The 12,807-nt window shown below is 53.1% G+C and overlaps 1 protein-coding gene across 1 annotated transcript in view; it reads right to left on the reverse strand.

Moving 5' to 3' along the window:
• Window positions 1-2,066: 2,066 nt before the first annotated feature.
• Window positions 2,067-12,807, reverse strand: part of EPHA10 (EPH receptor A10) — a gene marked incomplete at its 5' end in the record, with an annotated part of 40,944 nt that continues 30,203 nt past the window's right edge. Inside the window, 7 exons of the mRNA XM_084497283.1 lie at window positions 2,067-6,835; window positions 7,413-7,577; window positions 7,659-7,837; window positions 7,980-8,129; window positions 9,469-9,672; window positions 9,789-9,850; window positions 12,014-12,199. Of these exons, the coding sequence (XP_084353409.1) occupies window positions 6,721-6,835; window positions 7,413-7,577; window positions 7,659-7,837; window positions 7,980-8,129; window positions 9,469-9,672; window positions 9,789-9,850; window positions 12,014-12,199 (1,061 nt within the window). The 3' untranslated portion in view covers window positions 2,067-6,720. The remainder of the gene's footprint in view (window positions 6,836-7,412; window positions 7,578-7,658; window positions 7,838-7,979; window positions 8,130-9,468; window positions 9,673-9,788; window positions 9,851-12,013; window positions 12,200-12,807) is intronic.

Below are 12,807 nucleotides of genomic sequence, written 5' to 3' on the forward strand. Positions count from 1 at the left end.
GACATTACCCCGAGGAGGGCCGATGCACCCGTTCACACCACACTTGAGGTGACAGATCACTGGTTATGATGATAGATGGCATCGGGTCTTCCCAATAATTATCAGGTGTTCGTATTTAAATGTAACTCTCCCTCCAGAGCCAGGCTCCATTAATGTCCCCTGGGTATCGCTCTCCCCCTTCCCGTGCTCACCCCAAAGCGGGGAGGATGGAGGACGAGAGGCAGAGCTGGGCTGGTCCTTGCCCCTGCCACGGCACCTGTGGCTCATCCCAGGGCAAGGCAGCACACACAAGAGCCCCAAAACAATCTACAGCTGTGCCAGCACCGTGTATGCCCTTGCCCCATCGGCACCTGCCCCTTTCTTAGGCTCTTTTGCTCCCGGTCTGGCCACAGCTGGCACCCACAGAGACCTCAGATGTGCATGGAGGGGAGCAGAAGGCAACGGCATGCCCAAAAGAAGACGGGACAAAAGGCAAACATCAAGGTGACAGACTCTGCTATCCTTGGAGAGCTGTGACATGATTTTCCAGATGTTTTCCAGAGCTAGTTTCCTCCCTCAAAGCCATTGCTTGTGTCAGAAGCTGATACATCCATTGCTGGCTATACAATACGCACGGTTGCAGCCCAGGCTGTAATTTCCCCCTCAAACCTCCGTATCAGAGGACTAAAATTAGATCATGAGAGGTTTGCTCAGGTCTGTTGTGCAGAAAATATTCACAGTCCAGTCAGCTCCAACAGCAGAGAATGGGGAGGGGGGGAGAAGGGAGCAGGAGCTTCAATGTCAGCCCGTGCAATCCATCACTGCAGCAGGGCAGTCGCAGAGCAGTGAGCAATAAGTTATGAAGATAAAGCTTCCAGCTTGGAGCAGGGACATGCTGACACCGCGCAGCACAACCGCTTGACCCAGGAAGCCGGAAAATCGGCCTCCATTTTAGCAAGGCAGCGAGCTCCTCAAGCGTGGGCCTGCCCTGGGAGGGCAGGGGAACGCTGCTTCCTCAGTGGCAGGGAGGGGAAGGGGCTTTTGCCATGCTCCTGCCAGCCCAGGGGGGATTGATGGAGACCTTCACCCTCCCCCCAGCATCCTCCCTGTCCCCTCCTGTGTCCCCCAAGTAGCACAGGGATGCCCAAGCCCCCGTCCTTACCAGGAAGGTCACAAAAAAGGGTGAAAACATCACCCACGGGGCACAAGAGGCAGCAGCACAGGTAAGGCTGGGCAAAAAAAAATACCTCTGCTTGGCTGGGGTTTGCGATCCACTATTCATAACCCTGCTTCAGAGCACTAATTATTTCTTTATAGTGCCAATATAGCCCTGGCCAGGCTCCTAGTGAAGACTGGCTGAATTAATTGATCGACAGAAGGCAAATAGACTTCACCCGTTTTAAGCACCCATTCAGTTCCTTTTTCCTAGCAGCTGTCACTGTTGTCAGCACACTGAAACGAGGCTTTTGTACATGCTCTTTGGCATTAAGCAGCCCAAGAAAAAAGAGAAGAAACGGGAACCGCTGAAAGAGTCGCGCTGCATTATTTCTAAATATTATTGTTTGTGCAGCGCCTGCATTTAACATGCTGGCCATACCCTGCTTTCGTTTACTCAGTTAAACAATTAATTGCACGCCTTGAGCACAGGAGCTCAGCAGTGTTTTCCCTCTGCTCAGCAGCATCCTGCACTCAGGGTGAGGATGGCGCCAGCAGCTCTGCTCTCATCACGTCCAAGGCTGGGGGCTCCCAGGGGCAACAAGGGGCTTCTGCCTGCCTGACCACAGCTGGCCCCACTGGTCAAGGGCTCGGCCTCTCCCTCCTCAAAACCCGTAAGCTGTCCCAGTTAAACAATGTTTTTTCTTCCCTACGGAAACGTCAGTAGCAAGAAACAACCACGGCACTGTTCCTGCACACACTGCAAAAAGGAGCAAAGGCTCTTGTTTTAGCTCACATGCTACTTAATAAAACAAGGCATCATTTCACACCTTGCTGCCACTTCAACTGTTCATTACCCGATACCTGCTATCCTCACTGAAGCGGTGCTTTTCATCGCAATGCCAGAAATAACCCACACATGCAAGCCAGGACAGAATTAGTGGTTGTTTTTACTTAGTTATATTTAGGTATCTCATTATTGCAATCTTCAAACATAGTTCAATAAATACAAAATTAACAAAATGTCAATAGATCTTTATTACCATCTATAATTATTATTATTGTTCTTCCAAGTCAATGGTGATTCCCTGGAGATGTCTGACTATAGCTCGATCATGAAATGTACACAGTGTCCCTTACAATCTTATATTACATTTGTTCCAAGCTTATAAAAATATATATTGACTTCTCAAGTACGTATTTACAGTATATAACATGTGGTTAATGAATATCAAAAAGCAGCTAGAGATGAACCAACGTGACCCCAGTTTTGGTTTTATGCCGGGGAGGGAGTTACATGCACCAGCTCTCGTGATGCTGCCTGGGGCTGTGTCCAGCACTGTCCTAATTCAGGCTCCAGAAAATTGTTCCCGACCAGGGGCACAGCTGGGACCTGTCCTACTGCCCTCAAGGAAAACAAGACCCAGCTCAGAAGGGGAGGATTCCCAAAGAGGAAATCCTCCAGCACAGGCAGAGCCAGACCCCCAGGAGAGGCTGTACTGCACCGTTTCTCGCTGGCCAAGAGGAACATCTAGTGGAGACATCCTCATTAGGAATACAAAGAAAAGCCCAGAAACAGGTGGCTTCCTGCTGCTGGAGAGGCGGCAGCTGGAGAACAAAATGTATTGGGTCAAATACACCATGGTCTGAGGAAAGCAAAGCCCCAAAGAGCAAAGCCCCAAAGAGCAAAGCCCTTCAGTGCACCTGCATGGGGCTGATGCTCCTCGTGATGCCCTGGGGGCTAGCCCCAGGTCCAGGACACGAGCTCCAGCAACCTCTTCCAAAAGCACAGCAGGAACCCAAACATGCGACCTCAACCCCTTTGTCAGCTTCAGAAGGAACTTTGCCCTGTGTCAGACACAGCCTGGAATAAGAATCTGAAATCGTTCTGAGGCATTTCCCTTGGTCGAGCAGCTGCAAAACAGCATTGCTAATTAATTTAATTATCAGGCATTGAATACTTCCCCAAAGAGGAGGTGCTGAGAGGGCACAAGTTAATTTTAAAATCGCAATAACAATTTATAACTTAATCTGCTGATCTGATTAGTTCCAGGGCTGATGAGGAGCTCGGTTAGAGGTGTTTGCTGTTGCCACCAGCTAGGCTAGGAAGCACGCTTTGGTTACGTGCTCTCCTCTCCCTTCCAGCAGAGGCCAGGAGAGCCAACACACCGCGCTTCTGCCGCCTTAGAGCATGGTCCCAGCCACAGCATGCTGCTGTCTGGAAGAAAAAGATCTCACTGAAACATCGAGCCCAAGTCCCTCACTGTAGTAAATCAGGAAAGTAATTAAACACGGAATTTCTTTTGGGACCAGCTAGAGAGACTCAGATGAAGAAATGTCGCTTCCAGTTCTGATTGTGCTGGAGAATGCAGTACAGGAGCCTAATTCAGCAGGGGGAACTCTTAAATGATTGAGGAATGGTCTCATTTTTAATTGGAGCACTCTAGCACAGAGAGTGCACTGTACAAGTGCCCAGCCACATGGATTAAGAGGCCCCAGGGCTTTGCTGCAGGGCTCAGCTGCTGGGGAAGGACAAGGACAAGGACTTCTTCCTCACCCTAATGTCCCACATTGCCTCTGCAGGGAATGCAGAAAATGCATCCGAGCTTGCCAGGTCTGCCACTTTTGTCAACGTTGCCTTTGGTTGTAAGGCTCTTAACTGACAAATAAAGCCCAGGAGCGTTCCCAAGGAATAACATTTAATCTGCTGGAAGGGGAACACCACACTCTCTTCGAACTTTTGCTGAGAATTCATTATTCTCGGGCACCTCTGCGGAGCTGTGCACGCTCTCCCTCCATCTGATCTCCCTCACCAGGCACACGAGAAACCTGCACGGCCTCGATCACTGCACAAACACAAGGAACACCTTGCCCAAGAGCATCCTGCTACCAGCAGTTGCCTTCCAGCTGGTTCACGGAGCTGTCCTCAGAATCACCTCAGCCTCCCTCAACAGGTTATAGGGTTTATTTACAGTGGTTGGGACACCTCTTCTGAGGTCTCTGTAGCTGTTGACAACCATCACTATTCCCATAATTTCCTTTTTGCTGCCTTCACTTCCCTACCCTTGGGCTCGAGATGCTCAGAGCACCCTCAGCACCTTCCTGCATGTCACAGAGAGGTCTTCTGCCCCAGGCAGGCTGTGCGCTCATAGCCAGCTCCATTTTCCAGACCGAGGGCATGGTGTCACCTTGTCACCGAGTCCTGGCTTTGCCCAGAGCCCCAGAGAGCAAGCACAGCAGCCTGGACTCAGCCCGGCCTGCAGGAGGCTCTGGGGAGCTCCCACGACAGGGACAAGAGCAGGAGATGGGGGAGAGGATCAGGAATCACGTTGGTTCAGCTCCCTGCCTCAAGAACTAGAATATACTTTCTCTATAGATAAAATGTAAACATAACGAGCATACAAATTGCACTTGATCCTTGGGATCTGGCATTTCTACCAAATGAAGGTTTCAGTTCACAATTATTACTCTTCTGGGTGTGAAACAGAAGGATGCTGAGCAACTACCCGGACCGGACAAAAGTGAAACTTAAAGGGAAGTTATTTCCATAAAAAACTGACCGAGTGACACTGGGGAATGCTGCTTAAACTTCAGAAGGAGAGCACCAAGAGCTGGTGGGAGCTCACTGTGACATTGCCTGGAAATGGCAACACAAGGCAGAAAAATGAGAAGTAAACATCAGCTGGCACCTTCTTGATACCACGTGTTGGTGAAGTTCAGCTCTGATCTCCAATGCAGTCACGCTGAAACAGCTGAAAAAAAGGAAATCCTGTAGTGTTGAGCACTCCTGACCTTCAGCCAGTGGCAGCAGCCAAGCCAGAAGCCTCCGAGGGCACAGCATTCCCCTGGGGCACACGTGTGGGTTCGAAGAAAACCACCAGGAATGAGGCTTTACTGAACGAAAGCTGGGTCCCTGAAACGATGCAACCATCTGTCTGGGTGGGGTGAGTATGACGCCGGCCCCACAAACAGGCTGCATTAGCATCCTTCAGCTAATTGCCATTTAGATTGTGTCCCTTTGGTGCAGGCTACCTGCATAGCCTCCGAACCCAATGCAAACACATTTCCAACTGCATCGTGAACATCCTCCTCTACAGCATTCGTTCCCTTTGTAAATCTTTGCCTTTCATCATTAATAATTCACTTGCAATACTTACAGATGATAATAAAAGGCCTACAAAGCCCAGAACAAGGCTGTGAAGACCCATTTAATTAACCAACTTCAAGGAAACTTGTAGCGTTAAGCAGATGCAATTTAAGCCTTCCGTCACGGATCAGGCCTGTAGCAGTGGGAACTGCCAGTGCGTGAGGCACGCGGTGCTGAGCCTCGGGCTGCTACGAAATAAAGTGCTGATGTGCCAACCTGCCCGGAGGGATGCTCATCCCCAGGCTCCAGCCTCACCCAGGTGGCTCAGCCCACGGCCATGTGGCAATGCTGTGCCCGCTACGCCCCCCGTCACTGGCTGCACCCACCTGAAGCCCCTCTTTCTCAGCGTTCACCTTGCCGTGGGTATTTCTCTGCTGTTGTTCTCTCTCCAGCATCCGTGGCTGGCTGTTCGGTGCAGCATTAGGACCTCAAAGTGAGCGCCGTCGCTGGCAAACCTTACAGGGGTGTGGGTTAGTGCCAAAGGTGAGCAGACCCCTCTTTTCCAGGCTCCTACAGCCATCCTCCTGCCCAGCAAGCAGCAGCTCGCCACCACGGACACACCTTCCCCACTGCCTTACTGCCTTGCGTCCCTCCTGGTGCTGCATCCCAGAGCAGTCAGAGCCACCGCACTTCCCCACCAAGCCAGCAAAGGATGCAGGATGCTCTGCCCACGGGACTTTGCAAGGCAGAAAGCTTGAAGGCTGAGAGCATCAGCAGGGCAGCCCAAGGGCATCAGTGCTCACCCTCTCCTGGCTGTGGCCTCCGTTTCCTCCGCTGCAACTGTCTTGCCAGGACAAGAAATGTTCGGCACCGTTTGCTCTGTGCTTCGGTGGAGAACATTTGTGTTTTGTTCACCAACAGTGGTGTCAAGACTCAGCGAGGTGACTCTTGGAGCAGAAGGGATGTGGCTGGGAAAGAAAGAGCTTCCTTTCAGCGCGCCAGATGGGCAAAGTCACCTTCCCAAAGCGGGGCGCTGGGTGTGAGCTCTGCTCCAGTCTCTAAAAATAAAAGCAATAAAAGCTCCTGGTGGGGTTGGTAGAAGATGTCAGCCTGTATAAAAATACCCATGGATTTCACCAGTAGGATGCTAGATAGGAAAACGCTGTCAGCTCTGGATTGAGACAGTGCACAAATGTCCGTCCACCCTGTTGACCTAATTACCATGTGAAATGGCATCGTTACATTTGACTCATCTTACAGAACAGCGATGGGGAGAACCACAGCCGCCCAGGCACACCGTGCCTGGTGTCCCAGGGATGCTCGGCTTCCCTGGCACAGGGGACGGGCCGCCCTGCCCTCTTGCCACGTGGAATGACTCGCTGGGCAGCAGCCCAGGGACTCCTACATCCCACCTGAAACCATGAGGTTTCAGAGATTTGGTCTGGTTTGGGGCCAGCACGTGGCCGGCGCCTCCTCCCACTCCGGTGCTCCGTGCTCCGTCACACCTGCACGCCCCGGCCGTGCATCTGGATCACCTGGGCCCGCAGGGTCTGGATGCCGCTCAGGATGGTCTTCTGGTGCTCTGCCAGCGTGATCCCCAGGCTCAGGACATCTCTGCAAAACATACCGTCATCAGCCACAAGGAACAAGCCCTAACTGCGGCGTCCTGTGCTGACTGCTCTCCAAGACAGAGCAGCGTGGATTTCAGACCATTAGGCTCCTACGGACATGCAGGAGTAAGAAATCCCCAAGCTGTTGTCCCAGCTGAACAGCACGGACCTTGGCAGGGAGCTTGGGGTGACAGGAGCCCCCAGCACACCACAGATCCCACCCCAGCTGCTGGAGCTGGAGGCCCCGTGCTGCTTGCAGAGCCACCTGTTGGCAAATCGCTCCTCGATTTGACCCTGCTCTCCATCTGGGACAGGTAGGACTCTGTGCCTGCCAGAAATTACAGGTCAAAACCCAAAGCACAGCTTTCAATCGGCTCCAAAACCCAGCAGCTGAGTTGCACAGCACGTGCAGCCCAACCCACACCATTGCTGGGACACGTTCTCTTTCTTTTGCAGCTCTTGCCGACGTGCTCTGGAACACTTGCCCTTTCATTCAGCACCAAGTGGCTGGTATTTAAAAGCACAACTCGCTCCCTCCTGCACCCAATTACACCAGGCTGTGGCCAGCCCCTCTCACTTACTGCGCCGTCATCCTGGCCACGGACTCCAGGTAGCAGTAGCCCGCAGCGGTGAAGTTATCCCGGTACCTGCCCATTTCTATCGCTTCCAACCACTCTCCCACTGAGCTGAAGGCCGGGAAGGCTGCGAAGGAGCGCTCAGCCAGGGGCACGGCGGCGCCACGAGACCTGAGGACAGACAGGGCGGTGAAGGGGAGCGGGGACGGCGCACAGTGGCGGGGACCCGCGAGGGAAGGGACAAGTGGGTACCTGGCGCACGGTGGGGGCTGCGGGCTCTGCACCATCTTGCTGAGGACGTCGTGGATGTGCGAGAACTTGGGGCGCTGGCTGCGGTCCTTCTGCCAGCAGTCGAGCATGAGCTGGTGCAGGGGAGGCTGGCAGTTCGCCGGGGCTGGCAGGCGAAAGCCGTCCTCCACCGCCTTCATCACCTGCAGAGCAGGGCAGAAAGGCGAGGGGACAGCTCTGAGATGCCAAAATACAGACTGCACCCAAACCTGGCAGCTGGGAGGCCCTCCCTCCTCACCGCCAGCCACAGCAATATCACCATCGGGCACGCAGCAGGGGACTCACATCCTGGTGGGACATGTCCCAGTAGGGTCTCTCGCCGTAGGACATGACTTCCCACATGACGATGCCAAAGCTCCACACGTCGCTGGCCGGGCTGAAGTGGTGATACTGGATGGCTTCGGGGGCTGACCACAGCACCAGGCTCTTCCCACGCTGGCCGGGCAGAAAACGGGGTGAAATGGTGTTGTCACATAGGACAGGAGGAGGGAGAGGCTGACACACGTGGTGGCCCTCTGGTGCACCCTCTCCCTGTTTCACAGCTTGTGTAGCACGCATGGGTTTCATACTAAGAGAAAACTTGTGCCTCAATTTGCTTTAAAATGGTCGTGCAACAGTATGCTACATGGGAATGTGAGTTCTGAAATATTAATGGGAGAGAGAATGGCTCTGGGAAGAGCTGATGGCATTTTACACATTAATATTTAACAAAACCCGTCTCCGAGCTGCACAAACACACAGTCCCTGCACCCCAGCTTGCTCTCCTGTAATTAGCCATCCTGTACTCCACCTCTGCAGATCCCTCCAGATGCACTGGGCAAAGCAAGTGACAGACACCGCAGCTAATTGCAATTAACAGGGGGGAGACCTCAACCCCAAAGCCACAGCTTGGGCTCCCTGCACCCAGCAGGCTGCTCCGTGCCCACGCTGGCACCGAGGGAAGGTTTCTCTCATCCCTGCGGGCACAGCAGCCGAGCTGTGAGCCGCAGCACTGTGGGATGCTCAGCACTTGGTCGTGCTTCGCCAAGGAGTCTACAAGGTAGGGATGCTTTCCCCAGGGTGTCTCCCTGGAGCTTGTGATAAAGGCTAAAAAAAAATCGTATCGCAAGACTCTTTCTGCCATCAGCCTGCTCAGAGCTGACAGAAAACCACAGCTCCCGACAGATTGTGGGGCAAACCCCGCAAACAGGCTCCTCTCCTCGGGATGGCCATGCCTGGTGCTAGGACACAGCACCGGGTACCTGTGGCCGTGCCCACCAGCTGCTGCCTCCCTGGAGCAACGCTCCCTGCAAACAATAAGGGCTGGCCTGACTGCAGAATCGGTGCTTTTTAAAATATTAATGCCTGGTTAATGCGACATGCTAACAGATTCAGCTGATACGGGGCGAGCTGATGAGGCGTGAGCGTGAAGCGAGCAGGACTTCAGTCCTTAATTGAAAACGATGAACTTCATTATGAGTGATAAAATAGACATAACGAAGCCTGAGGCTGCCCTCTGCCACTGCCTCCGGTTCGCCCCCACATGCACGGAGCACTGCTGTGGGGCAGGTCCCCGAATAAACGCATCAATTTCCAGTTGGGAAAGAAACTGTTACGATGCAGATCCTTCCTCAACGCTCAGAGCAGGCTGCGAGCCTCCCCAGCACTGCCAGGAGCCAGTCCAAGGGATGCTGGCCACGGCCAGGCACGGACACCAGGGGACATCTCTGCAGGTGTGCCGTCAGCATTTTGCTTTTGGGAAGCACTGGAAATTGAGTTTGGAAAAGCCTCTTACCATGGTGCTGAAGATGGTCTCCATCTTGTCTTCTTGCGGCTGCCTAAAACCCGTTATTTTGCACGCCAGGCTGCTGTTCACGAGGACCTTGTGGGCAGCCAGGCTTTTATGGATGTAACCCATCTCTGCCAGGTACTTCATGCCAGAGGCAATCCCCTGCAACATGGTGATGAGCTGGGTGGATGTGAACTGTCCCTCGTGTTTCTGCAAAGAAAATAAATAAATAGATAAAGAGAAGGAAAAGCCAGAGCTGAGCAATGCCTGTTGAAGCCCGGCGGGTGACAGAGCCTGGCGGTTCCCACCAGCTCCACAGCACTCACCCTGAGGAAAGAGTCCAGCACTCCGTTCCCCATGTACTCCATCACTATCATCATGGTGTTCCCTGCACGGACAGACAAGGAGCACCGCGTGAGTCCTGCCTCCTGCTGCAGGCAGCTCCGTGCTGGTGGTAATGGAAACACGGAGCAAACCTCCCAGCCCTTAAACCTCCCCTCCAAATAGAAACGTTGGGTATTTGACAGATTTTCCTTGTGGGATTTTTGATGCATCCAGCCTGCATCGTAAACTCCACCACTGAGGCAACAACCAGAGGAGCTTAACACGATCACCTACTAGGGATGGATGAGAGGGGACTGGCAAATCCTGCTGCTGAGCCCCACCGATGCTTTGGCACCGCTGAACCTGCAGCTGCTGCTGGAAGCATTGCTACAGCTCACCCCAGAGGAGCTCGCAGTGGAAGATGCTCCACATTAAAGACACGGTTCTCTCTCCCAGAATTATTGGGAGCACGAGCACGGGACCCTGAGAGCTGCGCCAGGCTCGCTGTGCTGCCAGCAAGGCTCGGGGAGGAGCAGGGGTCTGGCACAGCATCACCAAACGGGCTGAGCACGGTGCGAGCAGAGGTTTGGTGGAAGGATGAGCACCTCCCCTGCTGCAAAATGCAAGGCTGCCTGCACACGAGACATTGCAGTTAAAGAGCAGGCACTGCCTGCATTAATTAAGCATGATAAAGCGAAGATCCGGCTAACAGGAACGGAAACACGGTCGCCAATAGGAAATTCTCATTAGCTGGAGAATTCATTCTCATTTCCACGGCTGCTCTGGAAAGCTTGGTACAAAGATCGTGACACAGACACAGGCTCACAGATAGCCCGCAGCTCATACACAGACTCATCAAAGAGCAGGACAAGATGCTTTTAGGGACTCTGCGCCTCTTGATAAGCTGAGATTAGAAAAAATACGTTATTAATTTACCAAACTACACAAAAGTGACCAGCTCAGCCCCAGACTCAGGACAGAAATACTTCCTTGCCTAATAAAAGAGCTGGTTCGAGGCACGTGCTCACATGCCTTTGGATTTCCACGAACATCCATTTACCAGCAGCACCGAGCGCAGTGCAGCGAGCACTCCCACGAGGGCTGGGAGCAGGCAGCCTCATCCGTTTTACTGACAAAACCCCACTGCAATTTGCTTTTATTAAGAGCGCGCTGTTTTGCTGCTAAACCAGTCCCGCTCCCCGGCTTTATTAATCGAGCTGTAAGCATTTTATTAATCATCGGCATGCTAAAATAGCTAATAGGTGAGGAAACACTTGATTTCCAGAGAGCAACAGTTTGGCACCTGCAGCAGCAGGTCATCGCTCTCCGAAGCAGCAGGTTCAGCGCACTGCCTGAAATCCACGGTGGATCCCTAAACAGGTCAGCATCCTTGCTGCCTTCTCCCAGGAAAATCAACCCAAAATCTCCTCGAGCACCACGCAGCAGCACTCTGCCCACCGTGCACCTCAACCCCACCGTACACCCACCAGCCGCTGCTGCAGGTCAGCCAAACGCCTCCTTCAAGAGGTTATAACACTCATTTCTGTGCTTTGCCAGCAGCATCGGGTATTTTTTGAGCATGAAGCACACGACTGCACCGTTTCCATGCTGATGGAGTACCGGAGCCCGCTGACAGCGGCATCATGCTGTCAGGGCTCTTTGGAGAGCAAGGTGCTGGCAGCACGGCTGCCAGCACGCCCAGACGCTCCTGCCACATGGGAAAGTTGCTGGGAAAAAAGAAATTAAAGCTGCAGAAATGCCCTGTGGGAAAAACTCTAGAGCATTTTGCATGCCGTGTCTCCATCAGACAGCACCGACATCGTGTCTGTTGTGGAAGTGCTTTAATTACCCTGCGTGAAGGCCACTGCACATCCCCTGACATTGCTGGACCCCCCAGAGCAATACCTGCAGGCGGGGCAGCTCTGTGCAACCCCACAACCTTGCCCTCTGAAGCAGGGAGAGAGAAAAATGGAATTTAGCAGGCTGAAATGACAGGGCAAACAGCAGGTTGGAGATACTTAAAAAAAAATAAAATTAAACAACATCCTACAGAGAGAGCTCATTCATCCTTTCCCAACACACTGGAGCAGGCAGGGCTTGTCAGCAGGTACTAACAGGGTAACAACACAAAAAAGGAGTGGGATTTGCTTCACTTCTCCTGGAAATTTACACAGGAGCCCTCCTCCAGCATGCCAAGCCGTCCCACACGGCACGAGGCCCCCTTTACCTCTGGTGATGACCCCCTCCAGCCGGATGACGTTGGCGTGGTCGAACTGGCCCATGGTGCACGCCTCGGCCAGGAAGCAGCGCTGCTGCTTCGCCGAGCACCCGGCCCGCAGGGTCTGGATGGCCACCGGCAGCTCCCGCTTGCTGGGCAGCTTCAGGCAGCCCCTGCAGATCTCACCGAACTCCCCTGCATGGCAGAGAGATGTTTTAAGCAGCGCCCGCGCCATAAAATCCCTCACCTTCCCAAAGGGTCCCCCTGGCATCGCTTGCATGTCTCTCCCTCGTGCCACACTGATGTTTTTCTTCCAGACCAGGAAAGAAGGAGCTACCTGAAGCCATTCCTACAGCTCCCTTGCAGCCTCGAAACACATACTGTGGGTTTTTTTCCAAGAAAAGAAGATCAACCCCCAGCCACCAAGTTCATGCTCCCCAGACCCGGCCCGTTCTGCCCCCAAGCTCAGCAAACACCAGCTCTGCATTTCACAGCAACAAAGCACCAGCACCAGGAGCGTTTCTGCAGCGTCTGAGGCTGAGCATCCTGCTCCTCGCTTGGCAACAGGTGCTACCAAGTTCGTAACACAAAAAGCCAATATTGGCTTTATAGGAAAAAAAAAAAGTGTACATCTGAAAAGCTTTCCTAGTTTCAAAGCCAGGTACTTGTTAGGTCAGCAGTGAGACAAACGCAGTCTGAAATTCTTTGCGTTTAAACGCTTTCCTGACTAATTTCTTTCTTGATCTTTCAAACACTGATTTGTTTCTGAAAGTTATGTGGGATTACGGCCTCAGCTGCTCCAC

The sequence above is a fragment of the Aythya ferina genome (assembly GCF_964211825.1).
Source record: "Aythya ferina genome assembly, chromosome: 24".
In the NCBI taxonomy this organism is placed as follows: Eukaryota; Metazoa; Chordata; class Aves; order Anseriformes; family Anatidae; genus Aythya; species Aythya ferina.